Source organism: Vanessa tameamea, chromosome 4 (genome assembly GCF_037043105.1).
Source record: "Vanessa tameamea isolate UH-Manoa-2023 chromosome 4, ilVanTame1 primary haplotype, whole genome shotgun sequence".
Classification (NCBI taxonomy): Eukaryota; Metazoa; Arthropoda; class Insecta; order Lepidoptera; family Nymphalidae; genus Vanessa; species Vanessa tameamea.
The window spans coordinates 36700-51590 of NC_087312.1; the positions used below are offsets into that span (position 1 = coordinate 36700).

General features: G+C 37.7%; 1 protein-coding gene across 1 annotated transcript; it reads left to right on the forward strand.

The window, feature by feature from the left end:
- Positions 1-1061: 1061 nt before the first annotated feature.
- On the forward strand, positions 1062-2258 carry LOC135194782 (uncharacterized). Its single transcript, XM_064220607.1, has 3 exons — positions 1062-1237; positions 1376-1452; positions 1791-2258. Exons 1-3 carry the CDS (start codon positions 1114-1116, stop codon positions 2058-2060), a joined length of 471 nt encoding a protein of 156 aa, XP_064076677.1. The 5' UTR covers positions 1062-1113; the 3' UTR covers positions 2061-2258.
- Positions 2259-14891: the final 12633 nt, after the last annotated feature.

The following is a 14891-nucleotide window of genomic DNA, read 5'->3' on the forward strand; positions in this document are numbered from 1 at the left end:
ATATTATTTATAAACATTCTATAGTATATTTAGTATCAGCATTGCACCATTTGTATTGTATAAACTAAAAATTTGAATTAAAGATCCACGCCGCGTCTCTTTCGCGATATACAATATCGACGCGTACCTCAGTAAATGTTATTTTCTAGACAGTTGTAAACATGTATAAAAACTAAAAAGTTTTTGTTGAGAATTGTCAGCAATCAGAAAAACGAAAAAATGCATTTGGATAACAAAATAAAACTGTCTGGCTCGAGATACGAGTGAATAATCGTAAAATATAAAAGACAAATACATAAACGAGTGATTAAAACAGGATTTATATTTGTCAGTCAAAATATTATATCGTCCGCCTCTGCCTTTCCGGTATTTTTATGTTTCATTCAATTTCAAAAAGAAAATATCGTTAATTAGTGAAATAAACAAACGATGGCAGTAAACGGTAGATGATATCATGATTATAATGTTATAACAATGACGACGGATTATATTTTATACCGTCGCATAAAATATTCAAAAGTATTTTACTGGATTTATGAATGATTTCAATAAAATATTACGTTAATTGTGTTTGTATTTTTAAAGTAGTTCACGATGATTCTGTTGCGTGATTTGATGCGTGTTTGTAATTATAGGATGGTTGGTGAGATTTAAGGTTAAGTTGCCTCATAAGAAAAAATAGAAAAACTGACTTCACTTCGTCCTAGCCATCACGGAGGAGTATCGCGCATCAGAGGGCAATCAGAGGTAATAAAAAACAGTGAAACCAGTCAAGTGTGTTTCATTTTTATTTATAACAATTTAAATATTTTTTCCGCAGCGAATTCATTTTAACTAACATAACTCTATAGTTTTTAAATACAAACCACCGCCTGTTGCTTTGACTACAGTATTCAACATACAGACTACCAGCCAGTGGCTACATTGTATGTAATTGAGCGTTTGCAATTATATATAAATGACCGGTGAGAGAGCCTTTAGACCACGTGTAGCTAATTATGGCGTTGCAAAATGTTCGAATGCACATTTTACGGGTGTTAGTTACGTACATACACGTCGACGTGCACAATATTTACGTGTAGCCGCGACAGTCGCTCACACAACTCTCTCGGCATGGACGCGACACGGCTCTCCAAGATGCTGAACTTCCCCGGCTTGTGTCGGCTGTTGGCACTGCTGGCAGTGTTTCCCGCCGCCATATCGGACAACCTCCCGTACACCACTATAGCTGAAAAGAGTAAATACAATTTCAACTAAAGTAACTCAAGCTCTGATACCGTACTCGACTCGTATTTAGCTTATATGAATAAAGAAAGATTTCATCAAAAGTTGATCGCAAAATATTTTAAGTTGTATTGTTTGTTTCGATCTCTAGGTATCGCGGGGTACAGGGTGAAGGAGACTTCGAGCTTCACTATACCCAACAACCAGTGCAGCGGCTTCATTGACGAGGTAATCGTTACATTATTACAGGATTCAGGGCTCGAATCCAAAGTGAATGGAGATAAAATTGTCACGTGGAATCGAATGGGTTAAATTTTATTCAAACAAATGTATGTTTACCAACAATAATTACTGGCGCGGTGGAATACGCTCCTCTACTCTCGTCCTTTCGGGCTGCGGTATATTTACAGGCTGTTACTACTTGTCCATCCAGTATATCTTTTGCTAATCTCTTCAACTATATTGAAGAACAATCGACCAAATTGTGTACAGTCTACGAATACTTCTACCACAACAAGTTGCACGCAAGTTGCGTTGGTCTTTGTATACTAATTGTATTTTTTCAGTCTTTACTGTGTGGCTTCGGTGGTGTAGCAGGAGCCGTGCGGGTGATGGTGAAGGAAGGCACTTCGTTCCCGACGGTCCGCATCAACCGGCACCTACGCAACGTCACCATTCTGCGTTCTCAGGACGCATGGGGCATCTGCTCGGGGCAGGCTGCGGTAGAAGTTGCCGTGGGTTGTCTGGTGGCACCGCCTCAGAAGCGGCTCCGTCGCCGTCGTCGCTCTCTAGCCACTCTACCCACAGCATCCGCGGAGCAAACTCTCATTGAATAGAACAAGAAGCGATTGCATCTAGATCATTATAATAATTCAAGTCGAATGCGGAAAGCGAGTCCCGTTTATATTGTTATTCTTAAATATTTAATTTGTTAATACGTGAACGTAGCAATCGTCATATTTACCGACTCCACTGTTTGCAAAAGCAATTGTTTCCACTTCCACACAAATCACACAGTAAAGACAATTCTCAGATTATTCTTTTACTCATGATGTTTAGCTGTGGATGGTGTTCTTGGATAAAACACTGTCATAGTCCATGTACAAAGTATTCAAAAGTGATAGATACACACCTTCCTCGTTTACCGGTCTCCTTCTTAGCGCAATCGCATTGAAATCCGTTGAGTAGAAGAACGAGTAAGCGGAGCTACACACTGAAACGGAAAACGACTTTAAACATTCAACGGTAACCACGTGAGGATTGCGCGTCATCGGTTAAAATAAATGAAAACTAAAATAGAAGTAAGTATGTACAGTACATGAATACTTATTCTGAGCGAGTATATTTGTAGATCTTAGAGCGATAGCTTAATTTTTAGCGTGTCTATCTTTCAGCTCGTGATTAATCACAATATAAATTACATGTTTACTTGGCGTCTTAGCTCTGTCATAACCATCCACAAAGTATTATGAGTGTTGTATATGTAATTATATAATAATAATATAATATATAACGCGGGAAATAAGAACGACGATGATCAATAAAACTGTATTTTTTTAACTTAAATTTTTAGTTTATTTTTTGTTTGGGTTCCCTAGTGCTGTCTCGGTTGAGCAACAGGGAACTATGATATCCATAAGTAAAATAGAACAACTGAGAAGTAGTGAGCATTCTCGGCGTGACGTCACTAAATTAGTGTTTGAAGTCAGAAAGGACTTAATGAGCTCGGGCGTACTTTGAGGTTTCGACACATTATTAAAATTTATAAATAAAGAGACTAATTGTACATTTTAATGAATTCTACTTCTTTCGTCATAACTGTGTCAAGGCATGTGTCAATGTTGTCAAAACATTTTCAAACATCAACATTTTATTGTTTAGTGTCTTTGGTTTTCGACGGAATAGAACATATCGAACCCCATCTCAACTCGAGGCTCACAAAGGATTTACTTTTGTGTTAATTGTGTTTTTTCAGTTATATCAGCCGAGTTTGGTTCCATTGTCTTTATAAAATATTCTTACTAATGAAATTCGCGAACTATTGTATTTCTCTTTATTTATTATTGCTGTCCGGGCCTGCAACCAGTGTTTTGGAATCACTAAGTATTTGAAATGTTTTTTTTTTTAATATTTAAGGGACGGTGGAGATGTAGCATATTTGAGAATCAATATCCGGTTACTCGGCGATAGAAATCTAAAGTTAAAAAAGATTTCAATTTGTTCAAAAATAAGTTATCGGGCAAAAATAGAACGCAATTTGTTTCGGATTACTCTCCAGTATTCTGCTGTATATTTTTGTGTAAAGGATTTTCTACTACAATAGACAACAAAAACAAATACAATTTATATTGAAATTAAAATAACAATAACAGGGTAAGAAGCAAGTAACAAAATTAAAGATTGATTTTTTAACAGACTTTGTAAGTAGGTCTGTTTTGTTTACTGCTCGTTCGTTCGTTCGTTGGTTATCAATGAACGTTTACATTTTTAGTCGTCTTGTATTTATTAATTTTTCTATCTCATTAATTTAGCCCTTGCCCAGCGATTAGAATGCGTGGATCATAGTCGAAGGTGTTTAACCGCGGACAAGCTACTCTGAATCACGTGCAGCATATATGTATGTTACGAATACAATATCTCACTATTAAACTCTGTAGGAATGTAACGCCGTCGTGATTAGCAAAAAGTAATAGTCAAGTTCACAGTTTTTATATTGGAGTTAAATCGCTCTAAATAAACTTGAGACATATTTAATGGTGAATAATGAACCCTCGTTCGTGACTGTGTGTCGGTACGTGAGGATGCGTTCAAACGGCGAAGCGTCGGTGTACGTACGCGTAGGAGTCGCATAGGCATCGCGTCGGCGGGTTCGTGCGTAGCGAGGCGTCTGATTGCGTCCGGCGCGACACAATACACTATTGTTGCACTTCTGTAGAGGAATAAACGGCGACACAAAAGACGTTTGCTTGTTATAATGAGAAGGGAAGCAAATAACTTTATGTCGACCTATGTATTCCATGGAGACGCTCTGAGTCAGACTCGTCGCACGTGGAACTAATATTATAGGTTTGGTAATCATTGTAAGATTAACGAAAAAGGATAATATTTTAACACTGAAATATTCGAGAAATTTTGCGAAATAATTGACACTCAATCTGAACACAAATATTCCCGACGGCCCCCCTATATCTATATATGTATATATATTTCGAAGCTAGAGAATATGAAGTTTGAATTGCGTGTATTCGGTTAACAGGTTCGGCGGTAGTTCTCAACAAATCTTAAGTAGTCTTCGAAACAGGATTTCATTAAGCGCTCCGTTCCGACCGGCGCGACGAGGCTGCGCGCGCAGGATGCAACTTTATGCCTCTCGAGCGAGCAACTTGTGTTTACTTCAAAGCAATTGTACTAGTCTACACGCTAATTAAACTGAACATGCCCTTGTATTCTCAGAGAGCGAAGTCCTAAAGCGAACTAGGTTGGAATGTGTTTTTGCGGCGTCACGGAGTGCCGGCGAAGAGCTCGTTTAATTGTAGACGAAGTATGAACAGATGGGAGCGATAGCACACGTCTGACTTGAGGAAATCTCGGCTGCGATGGAGTCCCACTTCACTTTGGTGTTGTTGAACTATTTACTCAGCACAATTTATAACTCGGCAGAGTTAAAATAAATAAAATATCACTTAGATGACAACATGAATCGTTTCTACCGGTGTTGGAACTGTGTACCGCCCGCTCCCCTCTAGTTCTACCACCAAACAGCAATTCATTGCTGCCTTTTGCATTAGAGTGGGACGCGTTGCTTTGACGGAGTTGGAATAGTTGTTACAATAACTAACGGTGTATTTATATTAATTACATATACATAAATACCGTTAGTTGGCTAATTTGCTCGCCTGGGTCGTCTACTTCAATGTCCTCGAACAATTACTTAATTTTTTATTGAAGGCAGACGGCATGACACTCTCTAATGCCGTCGCGCCCAGCGGCCGCTCCAACCACGTGTGTTCGCGGCGCGTTTACTTTATTGTATACAATATTTTATTGCTCTAAATTAATATAAAAGTACATTTATTTTCGTCGATATTTATTATTTTTTCTTAATGAAACAATTAATTGTTTCATTACGACGCGCACACACTATTTCTCTAAAAGACGATACTCTGTATTATAATATCGGAGCGAGCCCGTCCGATGTTTGTGTATCCCGACGTAACTCGGAGTAATGGACCATTACTTGGCCACACCAACAGAGTGCGCGCATAAATCGATATGTCGCCACCGACTGCGTGATCATGGTTTATTAACTTTATTCCGCTTCGGACTCGGAACATTTGTATACTTGTATCGGAGAGATCATCATCATCAGACCAGTGGGAAATAGCACAAATTGATTTCTAAGACAAGGAACCAGCATCATTCTAACTTATGTTAGTTATATTTTATTTTTAATCAATTTAAAGATTAAGTAATTCCATTTATTTTAAATACACCCACTAATCAGATTTAATGTATTGAAGAGGAAAAAATAATTCCCAAAGTTGGTTGGTGTTTTCAAATTGAAAAATTATGCAATATCGTTTAATTTGACATTGCAGCCCTAGCTTACAATTCAATCACAACACGGATGGCGCTCAGAGCCACACCTCGTACACAAATATGACATTTTTTTAAACCGTAATGATTCATGAGAGAGCTAGCGAACACATATACAAGGTTTCCTCTCTTACTCACGCGAGCTGCGGTTTCATTTAATGATTGCGTCGAAGCAAGTCATTTTAAATGTTATAAACAAAATTATAAACTTATTAAAAATGTACTTAGTTAGCTTTATGAAAAGCAACGGTACTGTGTAGAGCACTTTCATTATTTAAAGAAAACATTCAAATAATGAAAGTGATTACGTTGGAACGACACTCGGGCCTCGGTTGTAAACGTCAACGTCAAACGTGACGCACGCTTTCCTCCTCTGGGGCCACCTACTGCGAGCTCTTATTGGCGAGTGCTCATCGCATCGCACTTCACAGCTCGTCCCGGCCTCCCGGCGACACGGCGTCCCGGCACCCTCGACGGGCCATCGTGTTGCAACAAGCGAGCGCGTTATTTCTTATCTTCAAAAGTGCAAGGACACTTATTCACTTTTGCAGACGTTTTGCTTGTACATACATATATGTACGTAATTATATTGTATTTATTTAATATATAAGAACATAAACTATAATATAAATAATTAATACAGCTAACACGGTTAGATTCTATATTATTATTACTGAATTTCATGTAATATTTCTTCCCATTGGTAATTGGAATCGCCAAAAATTACCGTCCGCCTTTAAATTAATAAAATTTTAGTACTTTTAAAGGCTAAAAAGTTTGTTATATTAAGTATTTCAGGAAAGTTTACGTTATTTGTTTGAGCTAATAAAACGGACTACACTAATGATAACCAACCAGGTAAATGGAAACGGAATGAAATGTTTTTATAAACGCATCCATTATCTTAATTTAAATGTAGGATTTTTACTGAAATAAATAATATGCTAAAGGATAACTAAAAACCATAGCTGTACATTAAGCAATACAATTTTAAAGCAATCCACTTTGTCTGAAATAACAGTTCCAACACAAAAATAAAACCGTTTATACTTCAGGGAACTCGTTACTAAGACGAATAAACAGTCGCTCAACTATTTCTTTTGCCGCTACAAGAATAGCACCAGCTTCAAGCAGTTAATCCAATTCATTTTATTCAAATTTCGAAAGAGAGGGAAAACACATTTCGGAAAATGAATATTTAAGAACTAAAATAAAATAAAACGACGTCACAGAAGTAAATACGTGACCTGCGGTAGAAGTCACTTGCATCGTCGACAGTAAGTAGGCTTTCCCTAACTGCTACTTAAGGGTATTAGTTAAGTCGTGCACTGAGATCTTCATGTATCAATGCGAGCAATGCGGCGCGAGCTGGTTACTCAAAAGTCTCTGTAAAACAATTATAATAAATGCTTAGTTTAAAAGATCCGTGCCAAGAGTATAAGTAATTTTTGAGTAATTGGAGACATTTGGTTATGGTCGTCCACGTTTCCAAATACTGATCAACTCAGTAAAGCAACAGATAAGGTTTAAAGCTTATTCCATGATGCTGTTCTAATTCAGTTAATCGGATGCACATGGTGAAGAATATTATCAGACAGATTGGTTTGATTTAATAATTGGGTTGATTCGCAAAAAAGTTTGCAAATACACGTATTTGCAAGTATATGTGGGTAAATCAATACAGCTTGCACAATTACGTGCTTTCCGATTATCGTAATATTTAGGAGTATTTTCGGCACCATTTTTTTCGTCAGTAGTCGCCACCACTCTGTGTAATATAACATTGCTTTCACAGTTTCATATTGCAGATAGTTTAAATTTTTGACAACATTTTTTTTTTTTGTTTCTTTATGGTATAGGACGAGCAAATGGGCCACCTGATGGTAAGTGGTCATCAACGCCCATAGACAATGACAACTTCAATCGCCAGTGCGCCACCTTAGCAACTAAGATTTGTCCCTTGTGCCTATAATTACACTGACTCACTTATGTGGATGATACGTGCCATGGATTAAATATTGATTTTTTGATATAAAAAGGATTTTAAAATTCTGTCAAATAAATAATATTAACGATAAATTGTAATAAAATTATTTTTTAATTTAAATGTAATCATATAATAGAACATTTCATGCAATTACATAAACCAACGTAATAATTATCAAATTATCTTGTATAAACGTCAGAAAGAAGGAAACTCCTGAAGTCGACGTACTCACATCACAGCTAGGACACACATTCCTACGTAATGTCAAGTGCAATCATATACGTATGTTGCTGTGTATATTTCCTGGGCTGTTATTAGTGAGTTATAATGAGGTCGCCGGTCCCTCGGCCTCTCGACTCCCGGCGGAGGGCCGCCGCAGTGTTTCATTAGCAGTGAGTCCCGTGACGCGAGCCGCACTCAATCAAGTCATTGCTTACACCTCGATGGCCGCTCTCAGCGAAGTAAAAACATAATAATTATTGGGTAATTCGTCGCGTGTGAAACTTATCGGGCTGTTTAGGTGTATTTTTCCTCAGCTCTATGTATCGTTGCCGTAAGGCAATACTATAGAGAAAGTATATCGTTATATGCGATGTATTCTGTAAGCGCTCGGACAAAGTTGTCGTAAACTTTGAACGACATGTCAAAAAGCGAGCGATGTGGACATTGTACGATATAGTTATCAGGTTTCACGTAAAACCATGAAAACAATAGTTTTCTAGAAAAAAACAAGCACACCGAGCTCGTAAGATTTCATTAGCACGGAATCTTAAGCCGCCGTAAAAAGCGTAATGTAAGAAAATAAAACCCTTCTGAGTGGACTGTCACGACTCACGGCGGAGTGTCGGCGGGTCAGCGCGCGGGGTCGGCCATTATGGCGTGCAATTACTCATTCTCGCATAATAGCTTTTGTTATGCCGCGTTTAATTATTTTGCTGTGGACGCGCTTTATTTAATCTTTTAATTCTGTTACTTGAGCCTTTGTCCTGGAAAAAACACCAATTGTGTCTTATTGTGTTGGGAGCTCGAGGTGTCCGCCCCGGGGACCTTTTGTTCAAGAGGAAACTCTTTGGAATTCGAGTAACACTGATTATCGAGTCTGCGTTTTGTTTGAAAATGACTACAGAATGAGTCATAATGCAACTATCGCCGTGAGATTTTTTAGAATACATTTGATTCATTTCATTGACACTTGATTCCTATTTATTGGAGTTATGAATAATGCACAGGTGTGGCGCATTACTGAGAGAAATCCAAACCGATTCCCAAGCTGGATTATAATGGAGAAACTAATGGTAAGCTTTCATATTTGAAAGTTTACAAAATAGTTTCAATTTCAGTAATGAAATATTGTATCAGGCCACTATCAGGGAAGAATTCATCACTATAAATCACTGTAAATGACGATTTGCAAAAGAGTAATTCACAGTGCCGGAATTAACGAGGACTCACTGCTGGGTGATAAGTGACATAGAAGAAAATTGAGAAGAAGTAATTCTGGAACTGCATTAAAAAATATACTGTATGCGTTTAGTAAGATCATTAAATATGTAATAAAATATATAATAAAATTCCAAAAACATTGTAACGTCGATAAATTTACAAGGTTCTATTGAAGCAGCTCTTTCGTCGTAAAGGCAAAAATAAATAATTTGGAATTTGAGAAGAGCATATGCCGGTCCGCCTACTTATGTAATTCAATGATGCTTTAGACAATATGAGATGGGCCAATGCGTCCAGATTATTTTAAAAATATAACTGTTTCATCAGCTCTCCAAAAATGTATAACAACTAGGAACTTATTTCAAAACAACCGAAATAAAATGACCACAAAGGACGCTGGTGGAAATTCGTATTCGAACAAAACTTAAATTCGCTCTTTGAATGTCTCGCAAATAAGTTTAATACATACCTAACCAATGCAAGATTATTCGCGTCGGTTTCCTCTTCACCGGCTATCTTACACATTACAGTTTATAATAAGCGAATCCGGGAAACTGGTAGTGTTCAGAGACGACAAATTAATGTCGAAAGACTCCCAGTCCATGTTGTTAATTACTAAGAGGATAAGAATTTATCGATGAACCATTCGAATCATTTCGACAAACACCTTCGCCGCACGACTCTCTGTAACAGAGCACAGCACACACAGCATTATTTTGGCCAAAGTGATCTTTACAAAGAGGTAATGCGATGTTAGCAATAATTAAATTAAAAAATAATTAAAGAATATCAAACAAAAATCCCACAACGCCCCTTTTTACTAGGCTTCATATTATGTTATTTGTTTTCAGTCTTTTTCGGTACATGAAAAGTTGGCCTCATGGTAAAGCGTCATAGTGGTTTACTTGTATGCTTGTTATTACACTGGAATAATCACCGACAATACAATTTGCTAACGTTCGGCAGAGTATTGAATAATAATTGATGGAGAGCTGGCGAGCATGCTCAGCGTGCGACTGTCGACTGCTTGATTATATTCCCTATAACTTACACTACACGTTTAAGCATAAGAGGGAAGATAGCACCAGGGGCGTGAAATCTCTGTTCCCAAGGTTGGTGGCGCATTGGATATGTAAGCATTGGTAACCACTTACCTACCATCAGGTGGCCCGTCAGCCCGTTTACCACCCGATACTATTACTTTATTACATATTATGGTTGTAGCTCTACTGTCTAGTTTTGTAAATGGCTTTAAAAAATATATGACGAAGCTTGCATGATCCATGAACCTGCAAAGCAAAGAATTAAAGTCACTGTACAATACAACCACTTGGCAAATTGATCGCATTTAATTTGGTAACGTTACAAAGTTTAAAACTTGTATAAATAAAACAGATAAATAAGGCATTTTCTCGATACAAGATTAGATTAAAATAAAAAAGCGCAGACTAAGTATTTATTGACTTCTAGGCGGGGTATATAAACAGTAATGCTATTTACTGACATGCTCTATAATTAAAATGGTGGAAAAACTACTGAGTTTCTTGCCGGTTCTTCTCGGTAGAATCAACCGAACCGGTCTAGTTATAAATTTAATTCAACACTGGAACATAACGATTCAAAGGTGGGCTTAAATTTCTAAGGACTACAGACTACAGACCTCTGTTAAACGCAAGGTGACTTTCAAATTAATCTGGTGGGTGTTACGATTCAAAGGTGTGCCGAGGCTTGTATTGATATGTTCAGAGATATGTACCGCAGTTCCGCTTCCATGGCCATTTTTCCCGATCACTGTAGAGGTGCACCACCACCACCAGGGTTCTTTTACTACGTTGATAGTACTAGATGTTGTTTCGGCATGCATCCAGGACCAGCCTCCATAACTGATGTTCGCTCGTCAGTGCGCAGTAGTGGGGAAGACCGTTTACATGTCTTTATATATTATACAGATTTTTTAACTATACGGCAACCAAACTGCAAACCAGCAAAGGAACCAGCCTAAGCTGATCCCTATTTAATACGTCTGAATACACAATGAGAGCTCATTATGTAAGATTGAAATCAAAACATTAAACGAAACAGAGGAAGGTGTACATTGTCGTGGCGTGATTATTTCAATGTGAAACTGTTACGGAATAAGTTCAATAATACGGTTAGCAAATATGTTTTCCTTCGGTAAGACGGCTCTAGATCTCGGCCGGCAATTACTCGTCTCCGCGCACTCTCTCTCAGATTTTATTCACAATTTATTGCATTCTCCGCTCCGAGCCGCGTCTCGGCGACTAATAACAGACATCAGACGCGCTTCGTAAATGAGTCGGTGGCTTTTGCCGCGGAAGTAATCTTGTTTGAGCTTCTACTATAAATGTTGCTCCGCGTCAAGTAAACTGTTTCTTGTTGACAATTTTCTCTTCGAAATGCAGATATTTTACGTTCACAAGAACCAGATTTGCAAACTAATTTCAGATGATTATTGTTAGGATTACTTTGTAATATTTTTTAAATGATTTTTAGAGTAGCGACGTGCAGGCGGCCATCTTGTGATTGAACGGGCTCCGTCACAATTCGTGAACGTGATTCGAGCGGGTCAGGCTTCAGTTTTAAGTTTCAGTGATTCGACTGAGACTGTCGCGACTAGCGCGACGCGCGCGGCGTCAGTATTGATGGAGGAGTCTGAAAGCCGCAGCCAGTGTTTATCTATCACTCAATTTGCGATGCTGCAGCGATATCACTACGTCAGCTGAGACGAACTTAATTGAAGCGAAAACGCATAGCGTTTCTCTTTTTAATTTTTAACAGACGCTGTGCTCGTTTTATTACTGTAATTATATTCAATACCATACTAGTTTGGTGTTTAGTTTGGACCATGAACAATAAAAAAATAACCATTGCGTGAATATCAACTGACAGAATCAAAGCAAATATTATATAATATCATTAGTATTGTCTTGGGACGAGAATGTTAGTTGGGTGTTTATTTTCAAAGCGAGTAATTGCGTATTGTTTTGCGTGTGTATCTATATTTTCAATCTAAGTGAAAATTAATTAATGAGTTTTATAATACGTGTATATGTGAGTAATAAAGATGGTGAAACAATTCCGAGCGCGGAGACGAATGTGTCTGCCGGTCTGCCGTGACCGGTGAGTGGCTATTACTCAGCCATAAAGCTACGACGCGACTGCCGCTGGCTTCGGGGATACCAGCCAGGCTGCCACACACTCTACGTCACTTAGGGTCGTTGTTTAATGGACAAGGTTATCATTTAATTAAAATATCTGTATATTATATATTTAGACAAGTAATTCAGATTCTATTAGACTCAGTTAGATTTATCAGCGCATACTACAGCTAGCATGCACCGAAAGCGATATTTCGTGGTATTCCTGGTTTAATAAAACCTGAAATAATTATAATGAATAGCTCTAAATACTATCTAGCTACCTCTATGCCTACAGTACTGCGGTCGATATAAAGAAGAAATATTTTAATTTATTAAACAAATACTTCATAGGATTAATCATATCGCTAGTCACAAAATATTTTAGTGAAATGGAACGGATTCCGTTTATAAAGTAGGTACAAACTTGCGCAAACGGCTTGCTTATTATTCATGGCGGAGATTCAGAGATGCCGGAAAATGAGACGTAATTTGACGTCGAGAATAAATTGTAAATATCATAAAACTCGCTCGCAAGTTGCATTTAATCACGAACAAGGTTTTAATTTCGTTCTCTCATATTTGATAAACTAAAATTATGCTATGTTTCCGAGCACTGGATTCGTCATTTTAAATCTGAATTCAGATCTGTCACTTCACGCTTACGACGTTTAGTTTATTGACCTTCAATAGACTCGAGCAGAAAACGACTTCATAGGTTAGAGTACTGTAACGATAGTGCTCGTAAAATATTTTCATAGTTTATAGTTTCGTGACGGCATCTTATATAAATACTATTTGAAGAAAAGTGTATCTTACCTTGTTAATGTGTAATCAGCCTTTCAGTTTAATTGCGTACCGTGACAAAATGCTTATACTGTGACTACTTATATAAATAACATTTGGATTCTATGTAAATAAATAAATGATTGTATATGTGTGCGTCAATGTGTCGCCGGTGAGTTAAAATTTGTCGTCGCAGAAATTTTGGCCTTAAATAAATTTACGAGAATGTTTTATAGAGGACAGTCGCAGGCTCGTTCGGTGTAATGTTTTATGATATAATTTGTTTTTATGACATTCATAACGTGAGACGTGGCCGACTCGCATCGTCACTCTGGAAGCGATGGCGGCTACTCGAAATAATTGATTTGTATTTTGTTATCCATGTTTTACGGTGATAAAACAAGGTGGACCAAATTGTATTTTATTTCAGAGATTTAAGTTCATCGTGTTGATCGTGATACAATTTCTATCTTAAGTATCGTTTGGAATTATTGTCAACCTCTGACATAACGAATTATTCCTAACTCCTACTGCAGCTGCCATTGAGAACTATTTTGACGGAAAAACTCTACAGGCTCTTCAGCCTTATGAATCACTAACTTAACGCTGTTTGGTTTTTTATGTTTTATTATTTTATTTTCAACTAAGTTCCACCACAATACATTGTACATTTGCTCGTCGTTGTCACGCGCTAATGGCGACGTGACGACTTCCACGTGTGACGTAACCTCAGACACAGGTATCGTATTTAGGAATATTATAACATGTTACTCGTAGAGTGGCGGTACATTAAAATAAATCACTAAAAATAAAATAAAAACAAGATATTTTAGTGAGCTGGCTGTAACCGGCTGTAACGTGCCCCACGGTAATACCTGATGACAGATTTCCTTACAACTCAGTGAGCTCGCGCGCTGCACTCGATGCAATAAATTGAAGCGCCGACAAACTACGAGAACGGTGTTTTATTTCAACAAAGACTTTTTTATTTACACAGAAATAATTTATACGATGCCTTTTGCGGCCAGTGGTTTTAAAGCCCAGCGCTGTGGGAGCCGTTTGATCGAAACCATCCACACACTATAACTGCTGTCGGAATGTATAAATTTTACTGCGACAGATAAAAATATCTTTGAGTATCGGTTAGGCATGTTTAGTTTTCTTTTGGTTGGAAGAGATCGCTTTTTAGCGATAAGACTGCCTTTTCGACGCTTTTTGCTTATAATTGTTTTTAAATAAATAGTTTCATCATATAATTCTTCCTACCATCAATGACATTTTGGCTTTTCGTTGACTGTCTCGTTGGTCTATTAGCGAGATATAAAGCCGGAGGTTTTGAGTTAGTTCTGAGAAACTCTGGAATATGGAATTTGTATAGTCCCGTGCACCATCACTCGTCATAGGTCGCGGTAAGGTTTATTTCATTAATTTTATTTCGCGAAGTAAGTTATACGACATGCAAGAAGAAGGACTTGGCTTACTTGTCTAGCCCTACTCAACGCCCGTCGAGGCACTCAGTACTGATGCCACTTTCAGTCAATGGATGTATTAACTTCACAATACTTCAACAAATACAAATAGTCCTCTTTGTAGCAAAGATAAACGTCAACCGGCGCTTCATACTCTCGCGCGACCCCATTCAATGACTTTCATTAAATTTGATTTGGACACAACGTGTGTCATAAATGCTCCATAAA